The sequence below is a fragment of the Crinia signifera genome, chromosome 3 (assembly GCF_055691185.1).
Source record: "Crinia signifera chromosome 3, ASM5569118v1, whole genome shotgun sequence".
Taxonomy (NCBI): domain Eukaryota; kingdom Metazoa; phylum Chordata; class Amphibia; order Anura; family Myobatrachidae; genus Crinia; species Crinia signifera.
The window spans coordinates 327741337-327758699 of record NC_139219.1 but is presented as its reverse complement, the minus strand read 5'-3'; the positions used below and the strand labels follow the sequence as shown (position 1 = coordinate 327758699).

Here is a 17363-nt window from a genome sequence, read left to right as displayed (position 1 = left end):
CATGCGCACAGCGTTTATTCCCTGCTGTTTAGCAGCCGACAGGGGGGACTCCCAACAGCCCCCCCCCCTCACCGCGGGAAACTTCCGGCCACGGGAGGGACAGCGGGACAGGCCCTGATAATCGGGACTGTCCAGCAAAAATCGGGACTGTTGGGAGGTATGTATGTATATTTGCCCTAATTCCACTTCACTCGCAAAGACAAATTCCTCCTCAAATGGACAAAACCATGCTCACTGCAGGTGGGGCAGATGTAACATGTGTAGAGAGAATAAGATTTGGGTGGGGTTTTACTTCAAAGCGATATCTATATTGCAGTGTAAAAAAACAGCAGTCAGTATTTACCCTGCACAGAAACAAAATAACTCACCCAAATCTAATTCTCTCTGCACATCTTAGCTCTGCCCCACCTGCAGTGCACATGTTTTTATCCATTTGAGAAGGAATTTGCCTTTGCGAGTGAACCAGTATAAGGGCCACTGTGTGGCGTTTGCAAATATCCATCCTGTGTTTTGTGTATTCGTCACCCCGTGCTCCGGTTCTATCTAGCACAATAGAAGGGTAGTTGGCTTCTGACTCTTCTGTACAATGTGATCACTTCTTTGCACAGCAGAAAACAGCAACAATGGCGCGTCTCAGATTTCCGTTGCTGACTATTAACATAACTGAGTGTAAAGCGGGGTAAGAAATGCAGCAATAACAGCACAGGAAGATGTACAATTGTTCTCCTGACTGAAAGGCAAAAGGCATCAAGTTGGATCCTATAAAGAAGATGACGTAGAAGAAGAGAAAAGACGTCATATTTATAATTGTTCTTTTGTGGGCGACAAGCTGAGACTTTGTGAGTCCTGAGTTACTGCTCATATTCCGGGTGTGTTTCAGGAGTGACGCAATCAGTAGGGAAACGGAAGCACAGAATATGAGGAACGGTGAGATGGATCCGACAAAGATGGAGATCACTACATTTGTGTCATTTGTGTCAAAAAATATGTTTCCATCATTAGCACCATTAGTGACTTGAGTAGAATTCATGTGATGCACAACCAATCCATGAGGCAGACCGGAGAGAACAGACACCAGCAGCGACGTCAGGAGCAGCCAGGGGACCATCCTGGAGATGTTCATCTTCAGTCTCAGGAATAACCTGTTGCTGTAGTTTGTGATCCTCACGCAGAAGAAGACACAGAGCACGGTGCCCCACCACAGGCTACAGAACATCACACATCTCCTTGCAATTACAAAAATATATTGAAGCAATTGCTGTGGAACTGTAAATATACCATTTATCGAAAAAATAAATGGTAAATAAGAAACTAGGAGAAGTATTCTCACCGCTCCCAGACTGGTCATGAGAATGTCGATGGTCTGCAGAGAGCGGCCCCTCAGCCACCAGACGATGTTCTGTGTCACTATAAAGGCATTGAGCAGTATTCCGATGGCCATTACAAAACAAGTCACAGCTAATAAAACACATACAATTGTGTAATTCATCTTTTGTATGTCAGATCCGGGCACCTCTGTCAGGGGACCAGATCTCTGTAAGCAGCCAGCGCTGTACTTATCCCGGGTGAGACAGGCGGCAGAGTGACAGGTAAATGACACAAACATTGTATCACTTGCTGTGACATTTGCATGATATTTGACTACCAAACTCTGAGCACCTGCCAATGCAGCCAGTGTCCTTACTATAAGCAGAGTTACATTGCCACCTGCATTTGCGGCCCTTATTCAGATTGACATGCTCACACACACATTCGAACGCAGCCTTGCAAGAGTAACAAATACGCACGCATCTGGCGTAGTCATGCCTATAGTGCACGCAAATGCATTAGCTTGCAACGCAGCAAAAGGGGAGTGGACTGGCACTGCATGCACACTAAACATTTAGCACAAACATCGGTGTTCACAAGCACAGCTAATAGTGTGTGCGAGCGAGCAGGCTCGGGACCTGATTCTCTACTCACCCACTAACAGCACGCTCGCAGCTCACATTACCCAAACATACATTTATGGCATGATGGCCCTCAATTAATTTAGTTGATTGAAATCAATAGTCAATTTGCCTTACAAGTAGGGAGAATAAGGTGTTCAGAATCATCAAATGTAAAATAACATAAACAACAACATAGATGTGTTTAATGATTTTCAAAAACATGCTAAGAGAACTAAGAGAGTTGACACATGTCGACTAATGTAAAATAGGTGTTATTTGAGGCTCTTGCGCTAGAGTCCGTGTCACTGTACTAAACTAGTACAGTGACACGGACTCTAGAGCAAGAGCCGTGTACACTCCTGTCTGATCTGACACGCAAGAGCGAGGTAGTGCACAGCAGCACACCTCAGACACAGCTCTGCGGTCAGCACACAGGCTGTAGAACTAGCGGCTCCAGCCAGCCAGCGGTAGCGCTGAAACGGGATCACACCCGTGTTCAGGCGCTTATCGCTACTGCATAGTGAGCCCCAGGAATACATACATTGTATCTGATAATTGTTACATCCTGGATAAGCACATACACTGTAAAACTGTCAATACCAGACATAACTTTTCCTCTCTTAAATTTCAACCACCGTGTTTTATAAAATTATAAAATTATTCAGGGACAGTGTGAAGTGGGGTCCCACTAGGGCCCTTATTCTGATCGGTGCGGATATTCCCGAATTCTGACGGTGCGGTCCGCACGCCACGCTGTGCGGCAGCGTGCGGCCATCGTCCGTAGAAACGCCCACGTGTCCTCCGCATTCGGACGTACTCACTCTTTAATAACAGGGCGTGTGTACGGACGACATACAAACCGTGCGTGTGCGGTGGAAACGTACAGATTCTGCACGGTCTTCCCGCACAAGCACGGTCTTACCGCGTCAGAACGTACGGGAAGCTGTCCGTACGCCCCGATGCGGAGTATTTACGCTCAATCCAACACTTTTGTACTGAGTACACACAGCGATCACATGACCCACTTAGGCAATTAGGCAACCTCCTGGAAAAGGGATTGTTAGTAATTTCAATCAATTAAATGCTCATCTATACTAACCCACATTCCTACTTCATTCATGACACACATTAACCCTTACAGCATGTGACCCTAACATACATCTATATACACTATGTACATTTTGCTTATTTTAAAGAATTTAAACAACTTACACATATACTTTAGCATGTTAGAAAAAAACACTGACAACTTTGAACTTTAAATAACGATTTATTATTATAGAACTGTAAAAAAAAAAAAAAATCACATTTCCCCATCAATGATTTCGTCCATTAGGTCCAACATTTGCCTCATCAGGCCTCTGAGTCTAAGGAGGGCCCCACGGCGACCCTCCTCTGCTTGGGCAGGCTCATCTGTGGAGGAAATTAAAAATGAAAAATGACTAATGATATTCATGCATACATTTAACATAGTCAAACCTACATTTTAAACATGCATTCTGAGAGGTGTGTGTGTATATATATATATATATATATATATATATATATATATATATATAGATATATATATTTATATATATAGATATATATAGATATATCTATATATATATATCTCTATATATAACTATATATATATACACACATATCTACCTATATATATGAGACATACACCTATACATACATGCATACATACTACATGGAAAGCCTGATTTTGGCCCTCTACCCTTTACTCTGTAGAACACCTCACAGTCATACTGCTCCTTCTCAATCCAAACCCACCCATGACTAAGCTCTGAGAAGCATGCTACGCGCTGCACCAATCACAATTCTGCAAACAAAGTTCAGTGTCGGTTATATGATGGAGCCTGGCAGGGGAGTTACACAACTCTCCGGAATGCTCAGTACATTTGTGCAATCAAGCATGGCTTGGCTGCTGATGGTCTGCTCCAGAAATCATTGTCAGAATGCCAGTTAGGGGAAGCTGCAGCACTAACCCACTCCCATGCTCAAAAGCATTACTAAGACCAAATACACACACAATTATGGTGAAAAACATACATGCAGACCGCAGGGGGTGGTTAGCTAGAGGAGGGCCCAGGGGCACTCACCACTTGTTACTCCAGTCTAAGCCACGCCTGGCCATACTCCATTTATGCCATACTGAATCTAGTTTACACAGATCAATCACCAGTAAACTCTACTCACCTATATGAGGCTACAGATTGTATGCAAGCAGCAGGGACATGTAACCCTTACATGAGCAAGTCATCACTATCTTCCAGGATACAGATTAACTACACAGGTTCAGTGGCACTTAAAATCGACCTGACAGCCATCTGCACAACCTGTGTCATTAATATGTGTCCAGGATGAAAGGGATGGTTTGGCCACCCTATCTAACCCCAAAGTGTGTCTGTTGCTATCCAGTTTGTTTTATCACTTTATAGTATTGGCAAACACTATTGAATCACCAGTGCTACAAAGCAAATAGAAGATGACTACAGGAATAATGAATCTTTATGTATACATACCACTTTCCTCCGCCTGCGCCACCTCACAGGCCTCCTCTTTAGCTGGTACCAGCTCTGCCTCCACCAGCTCCTCCTCCTCTGGCACCACCTCCTCTGGCTCCACAACCTCCTCCTCCTGTGCCACCACCTCCTCCTCAACAATCTCCTCCTCCTCTGGCACCACCTCCTCTGGCTCCACAGTCTCCTCCTCCTCTGGCCCCACCTCCTCGGCCATCTCGCCAGTGCCCTCCTCCTGGGCCTGGTACGCCTCTGCCTGCTCCCGTGCCTGTCTTGCTCTATCACGGGCTGTGTTTGGACAAAGTAAAAAAAGTGGCAATTAGTGGTAATTTATATTAAGCCTTATCAACCTATAAATGCAAAGGTTATAAGTACAGATAATTGTACAGCCAAACAGCTCCTCAGTGGCCTTTACAAAACACAGCCTGTAACATGGCAGGTATGCTGTGACATTTGGGCCATTTTAAGCATCACAAGCATTAATCCTCCCCAATAACATATTTTATGACCAATACAGGGAGTCAAACTCATATATTCTATGCCATGTTTAACTCATGATCAGGCTGCTGACCTTAGTGGATTAAATAATGTCAAGTAAGCAATCATGTACAAATCCACATTTACTGTTGAAATACTCACATCTAGCAATGCTGGCCCTTATAGATTGAAGCCTCTCTGGCTCCCTGCGCCGGAGGTCGGACCACCGCCGCTCCAGCTGAGCGATGGTCCGCCGCACATGGGTGCGGGCGTATATCCGCCGGCGGGCCACCGCATAGGCAGAGCGTTTCTGCCTATTCGTTATGAATGGGCCCGCACGCCCCAGCCTGGTCTCCATAACGGAGACCAGTGTCCTCAGCTCGGCTGCAGAAAAGGGTGCTGCTCTGCCATAAGCCGCCATCTTAGCAATGGCACAAATCAAACAATCATGTGCTGTCATTGGTTGATCAGAGTGATATTTGGTATTAACTTTATTGTTCATTTTTACACTAACAGCGTGTATGCGCCCGAACAGACGGCTAACCCATTGCATCGCACACCCATCCTAAACAGTGTAAAATAAGATGGAAACACATTATATCTAATCTATAACATTCACCAAACATGGGTCTAAGCAACAGGTGAAATAGTGTGCATCTCTAGACACTTACACCTAACTCCACATGCTGCCATGTGTACACTTACCTTCTACTGGCCCCTACTACAGAGGTGGAATGAAAAGTAGCTAGCATCTAACCTGAATGTGGAGTGCTTTCACATGTGATTTGGATGCTAGCACTGATTACTTGTGGCTAAGTGGTGGACTGGATTGACATATGGAATGGGTAGTGTCAGTTGTACTACATAGCAAACAAGTGCACAGTACAGAAGTACATTCAAATATACATTGCATGTCTGACCTCAGTTGTATTTGGTCATTGGTGTTGGAATCTGCATTTAGCAAATAAATCAGACTTACTGAGTTTGCCATGTTTTTTGGAAATATTTTTCAACACCAAGGGGCGGGACGTATGCGCCGCACGGTTGACGCTGGCGTACGGGACGCGGCCGTACGGAACGCAGGTTGCAGCTGATTAACGCCAATTACAGAAATAGTATTTAAAGTTGTCCTAGAAAGGCAAACAGTTGTTGCAAACATGCCAGGCTCAGAGTCAGAGGAAGACCAGGTGGTGCAGAATCTCTTGGCACGCATGGAGGCCAACACCACCTATGTGCCCCTCAACCCAGAGCACCCAGATGGCCTATCCACATCAGGCCAATCAGCAGCAGGGCCATCCTCAGCATCAGCAGAATCATTGGGAACACAGCAGGTGGCTTCCCAACAGAGTAGCCAGGCCAGCACTTCAGGTACAGCAACCGGTGGCCGTGGCAGTGCCCGTGCCCGTGGCCGTGCCTGTGGCCGCAGTGGGGCAACAGAGGAACCAACCACAAGAAACATGGCATATGAACCGCGGGAGCTTGACATCCTGGTGACCCGGGCACGTGATTTAATTGAGTGCCCAGCGGTGAAGTTGACACACACAAGGAGATGGAAGATCTGGGAGGAGATAACGGCGGAGATTAATGCAGTGGCTCCACAAGTTCGTTAGACGGAGCACGTTAAGAAGAGGCAAGTAGATGTGTGTTCCATTTGAGTAGGACAAGTCCAGTAATGTTAACATTCAATATTAGATGGAGTTGGTCAATGGGTGTTCACGTTGCTTGGAGGCACAGACATGTTGGCCATGACATAGAATTGATAGTTATTGGAGGGTGACTGTTTTTGTATCTTCTAAGGGTTGGTTTGAAAAATGAATATAATGTAAGTTTGGTGTCAGTAGTCACATGTTGTATTATGTTTCAGATTGCAATGGGTGCTACAGCAAACATGAGTAGTTACATGTATTAATATGTACACTTTGATTGCAGGTGGCACGACTTCAAAGGCAACCTCAAGAAGAAATTGACCCAGCGGTGGGAACACAGCCACACCTCTGGGGCTGGCCCCATGCCATCCAAGCTGGAGCTCACCCCCCTGGAAGAGATGGCCCAGTGCTGTATAGCAGTGGAGGAGATCCGGGGGGTTAGCACTATAGACAGCAAATCTCCCCAGCGGAAGTGATGGCTTCTACGCTTGAAGGTAATTATTTGCCAGGCCATAAGTAGATGTTTAACATTTGGCATGGAATGTGTGGTAATTGGTAATTTCTCGTTCAACAGCATCCCCACCGCTTGGTCCAGATTCTCTTGAGGAGGCCGTGGAGTCTGTGCCACCTGGCCCCAGTAGCAGGCCCGTGCAGCAGCCGCCGGGATTGTCCGCGGCTGAATTGTCCATGTGGGGCCGTGTGCTGGATAGTATTGTGCAACAGGGAGAGTCTGCATTAGAGCGGGTGCGTAGGGCCGAGGAGGTGCTGCAGGGTTTGACCACCAGCCAGCAGAGTATTGCTGAGAGCCTGCAGGCTATGAGTGCCAGCCAGCAAGCTATGAGTACCAGCCATCAAGCTATTGCTGCTAGCCTGCAGGTGCTGGCTGATCAAGCCCTGTGGCAAAATGACCTCCTCCTCCGCCATAATGAACTTATGGTGGAGCTAGTTACCAGCAATAGGGCCCTAATGTCACCCGCTTCGGGTGCATTACCAACACCATCACTCCCTGCTGCCAGAGGGGGAAGAACATCCACCCCCTCACCAGCATGTGCTCCACATGAGCCACCATCTGACTCTGGCCGTGGACGAGGCCGAAGACCTGCTGCACGTGGCAAGGAGCCTGCCAGGGGCAAACGTGCTCGCAAATGAACTTGTGTCCCCATTAATCTCCACCGTTATGTCTTCCCAAATCTTCCATTGAGCTGTGTGTGTCAGCATCCTGTGTCAACATCCGTGCCCAGGGTCACCACATTTCCCCGCGGTTCAAATGTCATGTTTGGTTCCCCTGTTGCCCTGTTTCGGCTACCATTACTGTGTGCTGTACTTGAAGTGTTGGTGCTGTACTTTTGTTGTGAAGCCACCTGATGTGTTCCTAATGATTCTGCTGTGGCTATTTCTTCTATATTATTTCTTTTTTGGCCTGTTATGGTCCCATTTGTTTTGTGTTGTTTTTTACATTTTTACCAAAGTGTCTTTAATAAATATTATTTTGGCCCCACAAATGTCTGTATTAATTGATACATGCAGAAGTGCCATGTGTATTAGTATTAATAATATTAAGCTGTGTTGATTATTTGCAGTGTAAAAGTGTGTGACAAGTGCAGCATGTAATGTTCCCTTTAAGCTGCATGCTTCCAATTGTAGCGTAATTAACAAGTAATGGGTAAAGTATGTGATTGTATTGGGTTCAGGTGACATTGGTTGAGGTGTGTCCGTCCTGATTAGGCGTTCCGATTGCCTAGCGCATGACCGAGTGGTGTCCGCAAAGCAAGAGTAGCCTTTTGGACACCGCACATTTCTTCCCTTTTTGTTCGCGTGCATTCGGCGTGCTGTCCGAATGCACGCCTACCAAAATATGTGTACTCCCCCGTGTCCGCCCATGTTTCCGCCCAGTTTAGCCCACTTTGAAACTACGCCCCTGTGTCATTCCGCATGACGCCCATAACACACTCATATTGGCCGAATGATTGCGGTGCACATTTCTGTACGGTATTAGTGAGAACAAGTACGGAGACCATGCGTGGCACATGCGCGTCGCGTTCTCCACGCATGCGCAGACGGCTAAAAAACGCCATCCGAAAGAATTCGGAAAAGTACGCACCGATCAGAATAAGGGCCTAGGTGAGGATATATTATATCCTTTTTAAATCACTCAATGTTGTCCTATGTGTTTTTCGTGTTTTTTTATATCTTCGCAACTATTGTAATGAAACCAATAAAAGTCATGTTTTATTATTAAAATCTCTTTTGGTGCACCAACCAAAGACAGACTTTCTCTGTTCTCGCCAATGCATTGTCTATGTATTTCTAAGGACCACCAATATCTTACAGACAATAGCTTCTAAATAAAATATAACTTTATTCATGTAAAATGGTGAAAATTCGTTTGGGTCTGAATTAGTTCCACACTTGCCCAGCCGTTTGCTCCAAGAGGGGCAGGGGGTGGCCGCAGGCAGCAGGATTGGAACCCATGACCTGTCACACTGAAGGCAGGCTCTTTACTGGTAGAGCTATGTGCTCCTGCATTGCAGCCTGCAGATTATAAATACAGGTTTAGTATCCCATATCCGGCCATCCCTTATCCGAATTATTCCAAAAACCGTGGGTTTTTTTAATAATTAAAAAAAAAATTTTTTTACCAAACCCCCCCTCCCCCTATCCTTTTTTTAAACTTACCAAGATCCCAGGCGTCCATGGTAGGCCTTCAGCATCCTCTCCGTCATCTCCAGTGGTCCCAGGAGTGCATTGCGTTGGTGTTTGCGCGCACCATGTGACGTCACCAGCGCGCCTGGGAACTCGCCCAATGCACTCCTGGGACCGCTGGAGATGCCGGAGATGGTGCTGGAGGCCTGACGTAGACGCCGGGGGACAAAGTGGACACCGAGGGACTATCGGGGCACCACCAGGGGACAGGTAAGTATGTTTAAAAGAAATTATTCCAAAATACAGAAAAATCCCTTATCCGGAATGCTTGTGGTCCCGAGCATTTCGGATAAGGGATACTCAACCTTGATATGAATCTACATAGGATTTTTCATTCAAAACCATTGCAGCTAGGCAGATCTATGTAGTGTGCAGCCACACATCCAATCCCTGCAGCCACACACTACATAGATCTGCTCTGTCAAAGTGCTGATTATTTCTGTGACAAATACAATTAACGTCATATAGTTAGAATTCTCATGTGTCATTTTGCAGGTGCAAATAGCTCAATTAGTAAGGTCACTCGGAGATCAGAGACACCATAGAGGGTAGCCGGCGGCGTCTGGTGGACTTCCAATGCTGTGAAATTTGCAGCCTTGCGTGTCAACCAGAATAAGGTCCTAGTGTAAAACAATGCGGGTTCTAATCCAGGGTATAGCACTTGCAAAAAAGAAACAAGGCAGAATAACAGCAAATCTACCCAAACACCACAAGTAACAATGTAACCCAAGTGTTTAGTCCCCAAGGGGATAATATTTAAATTCTTTCTATGCACTTAGGGGTAAATCTATAGCAACCAATCAGATTTGATTATCTTCTAGAAGGTGGTAAATGAATAAGACAATTGCTATAGACAATGTCCCATCTTAGTAAATTTACATCTATGGGGTTTATTTACTAAGTTGGGAGTTCTATTGAAGATGCAATCTTGCTAAGGGCAACCAATCAGAATCTACTTGATTATTTAGCACCTTCTAGAAGATAATCAATAGCATCTGATCGGTTGCCCATAGCAACATATCATCTTAGTATATGAACCCCTTTGTTTCTAATTGTTACAATAGCTTGCCTCTATCGGCCCCTCTGGTGAACGGAGGGATATGGGAAATGATTCTATATTTAATTGAAGTAATAGTAATGAATGGTAATTCATCCACCCCTTTTTGCTGACCTAATGACTGTTGGAATTCCAACTCACAGAGCGTCTTCTGGCATCCACAAGGCCACACCCCCTCCTGCTTAACCACACCCCTTTCCCTGACTAGATCTGTGAGTGCAGCACCAGGTGCCATAGGAGCATGGGACGCCTGTGATAGTACACAGTGTATGACTGTGGTTTCCCTAGTGTTGAGATTGCAACCTTGCGAGCAGGGCCCTCCTACCGCTATGTCAGTTTATTTCTACTCAGTTTGTTTAATCACTGTTGTTTCCAATGGTAACGCGCAACTGAATATGCTGAGCTATATAAGAAACTGTTAATAAATATCTAATATTGGCTTTTTTGTATCTGGTGGTTTGAGTATATTTTTGATTTGAGGACATATATATGATTACAGGACTTTTGTACTTTATTACCTATCACATCATAGTTGCATCCAAAGCTGTTTATAGAATACTGGGGGCTTTGGATTAGAATTTTTGGGATAGTTTACTTGATATAAAGTCACAGATTAATCACAATGCTGCGTGGCGGATGCACGGCCTGGCTCACCCTCATCGGGCCTTGGAATCTGCCTTATTTCTAAGATGCTGCTTCTAGTGGCGGAGTCCACGGGACTGGTGCATTGTACTTGGCTTAGGGCACAATACGGACCTTATTGCTGGGCTGAAGATCTGCGAAACCCTGTGCACAGCTGCAAATGCAATCGCGGCCTTGTGAATAGAGGAGAAAGCCATTTACAATCACTCACCATGGACCCCTCCCCTCCATTACCGTGTGCAGCAGCTGCGAAAGCCAAGAATCTCCGCAGGGAGATCGAGGCCGCTGCTGATGTCGGCGTCCCATCCTCCCTACAGTCGGGAGACGCCCGCATTGTTCTGTCGCACTCTCAGAAAACACCGGAGTGCAAAGAATGAGAAGAAGTGAGAAGTGGTTAAAAAATGCCAGAGCCCGTCTTTTGCTGCACTGTATTTAGTTATACTTTTTCTAAGGAGACTCACTGGGTCTGTTTATGCGTACATATATAGTTGCCATTACTTGGCTTCCAGCCCAGTCTTCTCTCCTTTTGATGTATTTCATAGAGATTTATACTGGTTACTATTATTGCCAATTAGTTTCTACTTGATGGCTCTTAGCCCAGTATTTTTTCCTCTAGGGAGATATGTGTGTGTAGGATGTTATCTTTATTTGTACCCTTTATTTCAAGCTCTCTCAGGGCTTGAGACTATATTGCTTAGTCAGGGGAAGATTGGCATATCTGCACAGTTTCACACAGACTGCACTCCTTTGGCTATGTTTATAAAGGAGATCCTTGACCAATCATGGGGATCCCAATTCTGTGTACAGTTTTTGTTTGTAATATATCACATTTATAGTGTCGCTCTGTACATGAATCGTCAGTATAGTATTCCAGAAGTCTCCTGCCTGACCCGATCATGGGAGCGCTATTATAGTCTTCCTAAGGAACTTGCCGTATTGACTATTCCTGTATGTGCCTGTGTTTAAGCAGGCTGCAATTTGTGTGATTCTGTGCAACTTATTTTATATTATATTGTGGTTCTTAGATTATATCTCAGTGTTTGTTCCCCTGTTTTAAGCTTGTTATATTAATTGAGTTTGCCACTTTGCATCTTAATTTATATTGTATGGAGTTCCTTAAATTATGTCTCCATATTTATTTCCATATATCAGGCACTTAATTTCACATTAGTTAAGTTTGCCACTTTAACATTGTGTGGACCATGGAGGCAGAACAATCACACACGAAACTTGTTCTGCTTCTGACAGTAGTATATATGTATGGTATATTGGATTGCAGTGACCACACACCACAATGAAAAAAAAATGAACAATGACTGATAGCCTGTATGTGTACACCACTACACTGACTGATAGCATGCCTAACACATGACAGTACAATTACTACAATATAAGTATATAATATAACCCAGCACACAAACCCCTCTGCAGACTGCACAGCACAAACCCCTCTGCTGACTCTGCACTGCACTGCCACAAACCCCTCTGCACTGCACAACACCCCTCTATACACTGCACAAACCCCTTTAGTCTGCAATGCACAATACCCCTCTGCACTGCACAACACCCCTCAGAGTCTGCACAGCACAAACCCCACTGCACTGCACAACACCCCTCTAGTCTGCACTGCACAACACCCCTTAGAGTCTGCACAGCACAAACCCCACTGCACTGCACAACACCCCTCTGAGTCTGCACTGCACAACACCCCTCTGTCTGCGCTGCACAACACCCCTCTGTCTGCGCTGCACAACACCCCTCTGTCTGCACTGCACAACACCTCTAATACACTAATAATTGATGTGACAACTGACAAGTGACTGATGATTCAAGTTCACGTTCACCACCAGGCTCCTGCACGCAGCACAACTAGCAGAGCTGTGCACAGCTGGAAGCGTGAGTGTGAAATGGCACCAAATTCTCAGGACGCTGAGCTTTTATAGACTCGGTGTCTCGCGAGAATCCGATGCCAGATTTCAGCGTTTGGCCACGCTCGGGTTTCCGAACAAAGAGGAATCATGTTGAATGTTCAGAACTCAGGTTATTTTGCTAGTTAATAATTTCGGCAATGCTGCCCCCTACTGCTGTAAATTTATAATGCATAGGTAATGTTTGAACATGATTAACACATGTGTAAAAGAAAATCAGATAACCAAATTAGATGTCTATATAAAAGCAGAAATGATCAAAAACAGAACATAGTGAGTTGTATCCGCACACAGTCTCTGTATGGATACATGAATGCAATCTATGTGCAATTGTGCAATTTCATACAAGTCTGCATCATATCCTAGCTGTATACAGTATATCTATGTATATTGGCCCTTATTCTGCTTCACTCGCAAAGACAAATTCCTGGAGTTTGTATATTCTCCCCGTGCTTGCGTAGGTTTCCTCCGGGTTTCTCTGGTTTCCTCCCACAATCCAAAAATATACTGGAAGGCTAATTGGCTCCCAACAAAAATTAACCCTAGAATGTCTATGTAGATGTGGTAGGGAATACAGACTGTAAGCTCCACTGGGGCAGGGACTGATGTGAATGTTCAACTATACTCTGTACAGCGCTGCGGAACATGTGTGTGCTATATAAGAAACTGTTAATAAATAAGGGCCATTTTGTGGGTTTGCAAATGTCCTTCCTGTGTTTTGTGAATTCTTCACCCCGTGCTCCGGTTCTCTCTAGCAGAATAGAAGGGTAGTTGGCTTCTGACTCTTCTGTACAATGTGATCACTTCCTTGCACAACAAAAAGCAGCAGCAATGGCGCGTCTCAGATTTCTGTTGCTGACTATTAACATAACGGAGTGTAAACCGGGATAAGAAATGCAGCAATAACAGCACAGGAACATGTATAAATGCTCTCCTGAGAGAAAGGCAAAACTCATCAAGTTGGATCCTATAAAGAAGATGACGTAGAAGAAGAGAAAAGACGTCATATTTATAATTGTCCTTTTGTGGGCGACAAGCTGAGACTTTGTGAGTCCTGAGTTGTTGCTCATATTCCGGGTGTGTTTCAGGAGCGACGCAATCAGTAGGGAAACGGCTGCACAGAATAGGAGGAACGGGAGGAAGGATCCTGCAAATATGGCAATCACTACATTTTTGTCATTTATTTCAACAATTATGTTTCCATCATTAGTAGCATTAGTGACTTGGGTAGAATTCATGTAACGTACTGAGAACACAATCCATCCACATGGCAGACTGGAGAGAAGAGACACCAGCAGTGACATCAGGAGCAGCCAGGGGACCATCCTGGAGATGTTCATCTTCAGACTCAGGAATAACCTGTTGCTGTAGTTTGTGATCCTCACGCAGTAGAAGACGCAGAGCACGGTGCCCCACCAGAGGCTGCAGAACACCACGCATCTCATTGCAATTACAAAAATATATTGAAGTGATTGCTGTAGAACTATAAAAATACCATTTATCGAAAAAATAACCGGTAAATAAGAAATTAGGAGAAGTATTCTCACCGCTCCCAGGCTGGTCATGAGAATGTCGATGGTCTGCAGAGAGCGGCCCCTCAGCCACCAGACGATGTTCTGTGTCACTATAAATGCATTGAGCAGTAACCCGACGGCCATCAGTAACCAAGTCACAGCTAATAAAGCAGTTGTGTAATTCATCTTTTGTATGTCAGATCCGGGCACCTCTGTCAGGGGATCAGATCACTGTGAGCAGCCAGCGCTGTACTTATCCCGGCTGAGACAGGCGGCGGTGTGACAGGTAAATGACACAAACATAGTATCACTTGCTGTGACATTTGCATGATGTTTGACTACCAAACTCGGAGTACCTGCCAATGCAGCCGGTGTCCTTACTATAAGCAGAGTTACATTGCCATCTGCATTTTGTACAATGTAACACTCCACACTACACAAAGCACTGTCTAAGTATTTCTTCTAAGGACCACCAATAAAATAAACATTGTCTTATGTGCAAAAGCTTATAAATATAATATAACTTTATTTACTGGATTTCCATGTAAAATGGTTAAAATGCACACCAAATACTAGATAAAACGTAAAGGGGACGATTCCCACCCCTTCATTTTGGTCTGAATTCACTCTCGTCCCCGATGTTCTGGGGTGAAGGGTTTTGGCAATTTCCACACTTGCCGAGCCGTTTGCTCTGGGAAGGGCGGGCAGAGGGTGGCAGCAGGGGAACACCTGTGATATCCTCATATAGGGAGCATAGATGTAATGTTCTAAAATGTATATGTTGATTTACTTTGTGAAAGACACTTGCAATTATGAACTAATGTTTAGATATAGTGTGAAAATGTGTCGGCTCCTTATTGGCCGCTAGGCGGCCAATAGAATCATTCAGAGGAGAGGCGTGCAAGATGAAACATCTCTGCGCCTCTCCTCAGTCCGATGCAGGGAGCTGCCGGAATCGCCGGCATTTGGCAGAAGACCTGGACTACTTCGGAACGAAGAGGACAGATCTTCGCAGGATGAGCTTGGTGAGTAGGATTTCCTTCCACAGGTCCCCCATGGATTTCTTCAGATCCAGGACCCCGGATTCTTCAGCTCTGGAGCCCCGGACCCCGGACCAGCCCCTGAACCAAGGCCCCGGACCCTGCAGCCCCAGACCCAGGAACCAAGGCACCAGACCCTGGACCATGGAGCCCCGGACCCTGGAGCCCCGGACCCAGGAACCTACTGACGGGCTCAAGATAGGTAAGTATTAGTATGTGTGGGCTTTGGATGTATTAAAGTTTTATTTTTATTGTGTCTGTGTGTGTTTATTTGACTATTTTTATTACTGTGGATACCTGCAGTTGATACGTCTCCAATCACATGTGTTATCGCAGCTACTTACTGGGGTTTGGGGTTTGTGTGCCAGAGGGACGCAAAGCATAATCCCTGATAAATTCAGGTATCGTGTCATACAGATGTTGGCATCAGGACCAATTGGATAGACCTGGTAAACCAGTTGAACATACTGACCAGATCTCCACTTACACTGGTATATCCTGGGTTGGCATCCCGGAATGCCTATTACACATTATGCCACATACCATAATGTCTACTACACATTATCCTACACATTGTAATGCCTATTACATATTATGCTACACACCATAATGCCTATTACACATTTTACTACAAACCGTAATGCTTATTACACATTGTGACACACACCATAATGCCCATTACATATTACGCCACATACTATAATGCCCATACCATATTATGCCACACACCGTGATGCCTTTTACACATTATGCCAAAGACCATTATACCAATTATACATTATGCCACACACCGTAATCCTCATCACACATTATACCACAAACTGTAATGCTCATTACACAATATGCCACACACTGAGATGCCTATTACACATTATGCCAAACACTGTAATGCCTTTTACACATTATACTACACATTGTAATGCCTATTACATATAATACCACACACCGTAATGCCTATTACACATTTTACCACACACCGTAATGCCTGTTACATATTATGCTAGCTACACTCAATTATGCCACTGACACCATTTTATGTCCCACACACACAAATGCCCCTTACAAATTATGCCCCACAGTAGGGCTTCTAGTTATTCACTGGCAGAGTTTTCATGGCAAAAGATTTAGCTTTCTGCATCTTCTCCTGGCAGTGCCAGTGTTCCGGCACTTCGCTATGCAATGCTATACATGCATTTAGGGCTGCTTACATGCATAATGCCCCTTACTATTGCTGCTTACATCGTACTTGCCTACCTTTAGAGTCTCCTCTCCGGGAGCAGCCCAGAGAGGAGACTCCTTGAAACTTTTCTGGGGGTGGGGCTTGTTGGCATTAAGCCCCGCCCCATAAAGCCCCACCCCCAGTCCTGTAAATGCCGTGATTCATGGCTCTTTGGGGAGGAGCTAGTACTAAATATCGCGATTTGTGTCATTTTAGCCCCACCCCATCCAAAAGAGCCGTGAATGGCGGCATTTCACTGGTAGAGGGAGGGGGTGCTGTGGCTGATGCGGGGGCCAGATTAAATACGGGAGGCTTGCAGATTTTCGGGACCCTCCCGGTCATTCTGGGAGGGTAGGTAAGTATGGCTTATACACAGAATGCCCCCGTAGTGCTGCTGTTACACAGTGGGGGTTACTCTGGTTGGCAAGCTCCGCTGCGTGTTCACACAGGGGGGCGATGTTTTGTGACTGTGCATGCCCAAAGTCAGTTATGCGCATGTGCAGCTGCTGACTGTGAGTGGCCCCAGAGAATATCATTTGCCAGGTGCTCGCACACAACAGTGTGGGCGAGGGGCATGGTGTTGCAGGTCGGGAATTCACCCATGGGAACGCCCAGCATTTCATGGACATTCCGATGAAAACACTGGGCGTTCCCATGGTAATTCCCCGATGACGTGGA

General features: G+C 45.3%; 2 protein-coding genes across 2 annotated transcripts; both read right to left on the bottom strand.

Annotated features, from left to right (window-relative positions):
- Positions 1–592: 592 nt before the first annotated feature.
- LOC146063047 (taste receptor type 2 member 40-like) lies at positions 593–9305 on the bottom strand. Its single transcript, XM_083175060.1, has 2 exons — positions 9259–9305; positions 593–1205 (listed from the first exon to the last, which is right to left on the bottom strand). The coding sequence occupies exons 1-2, from the start codon at positions 9303–9305 to the stop codon at positions 593–595; spliced, it is 660 nt and encodes a 219-aa protein (XP_083031186.1).
- A 4407-nt stretch (positions 9306–13712) lies between these two features.
- LOC146063046 (taste receptor type 2 member 40-like) lies at positions 13713–14612 on the bottom strand. Its single transcript, XM_083175059.1, has one exon. The coding sequence runs from the start codon at positions 14610–14612 to the stop codon at positions 13713–13715; it is 900 nt and encodes a 299-aa protein (XP_083031185.1).
- Positions 14613–17363: the final 2751 nt, after the last annotated feature.

Bases quoted from the DNA above. Each gene is read 5' to 3' on its own strand.
- LOC146063046 (XM_083175059.1), bottom strand. From the start codon at position 14,612: ATGAATTACACAACTGCTTTATTAGCTGTGACTTGGTTACTGATGGCC.
- LOC146063047 (XM_083175060.1), bottom strand. From the start codon at position 9,305: ATGACGGAGAGGATGCTGAAGGCCTACCATGGACGCCTGGGATCTTG. The intron at 1,206-9,258 runs GTAAGTTTAAAA...GATGTTCTGTAG, and splicing joins CATGGACGCCTGGGATCTTG to CCTGTGGTGGGGCACCGTGC.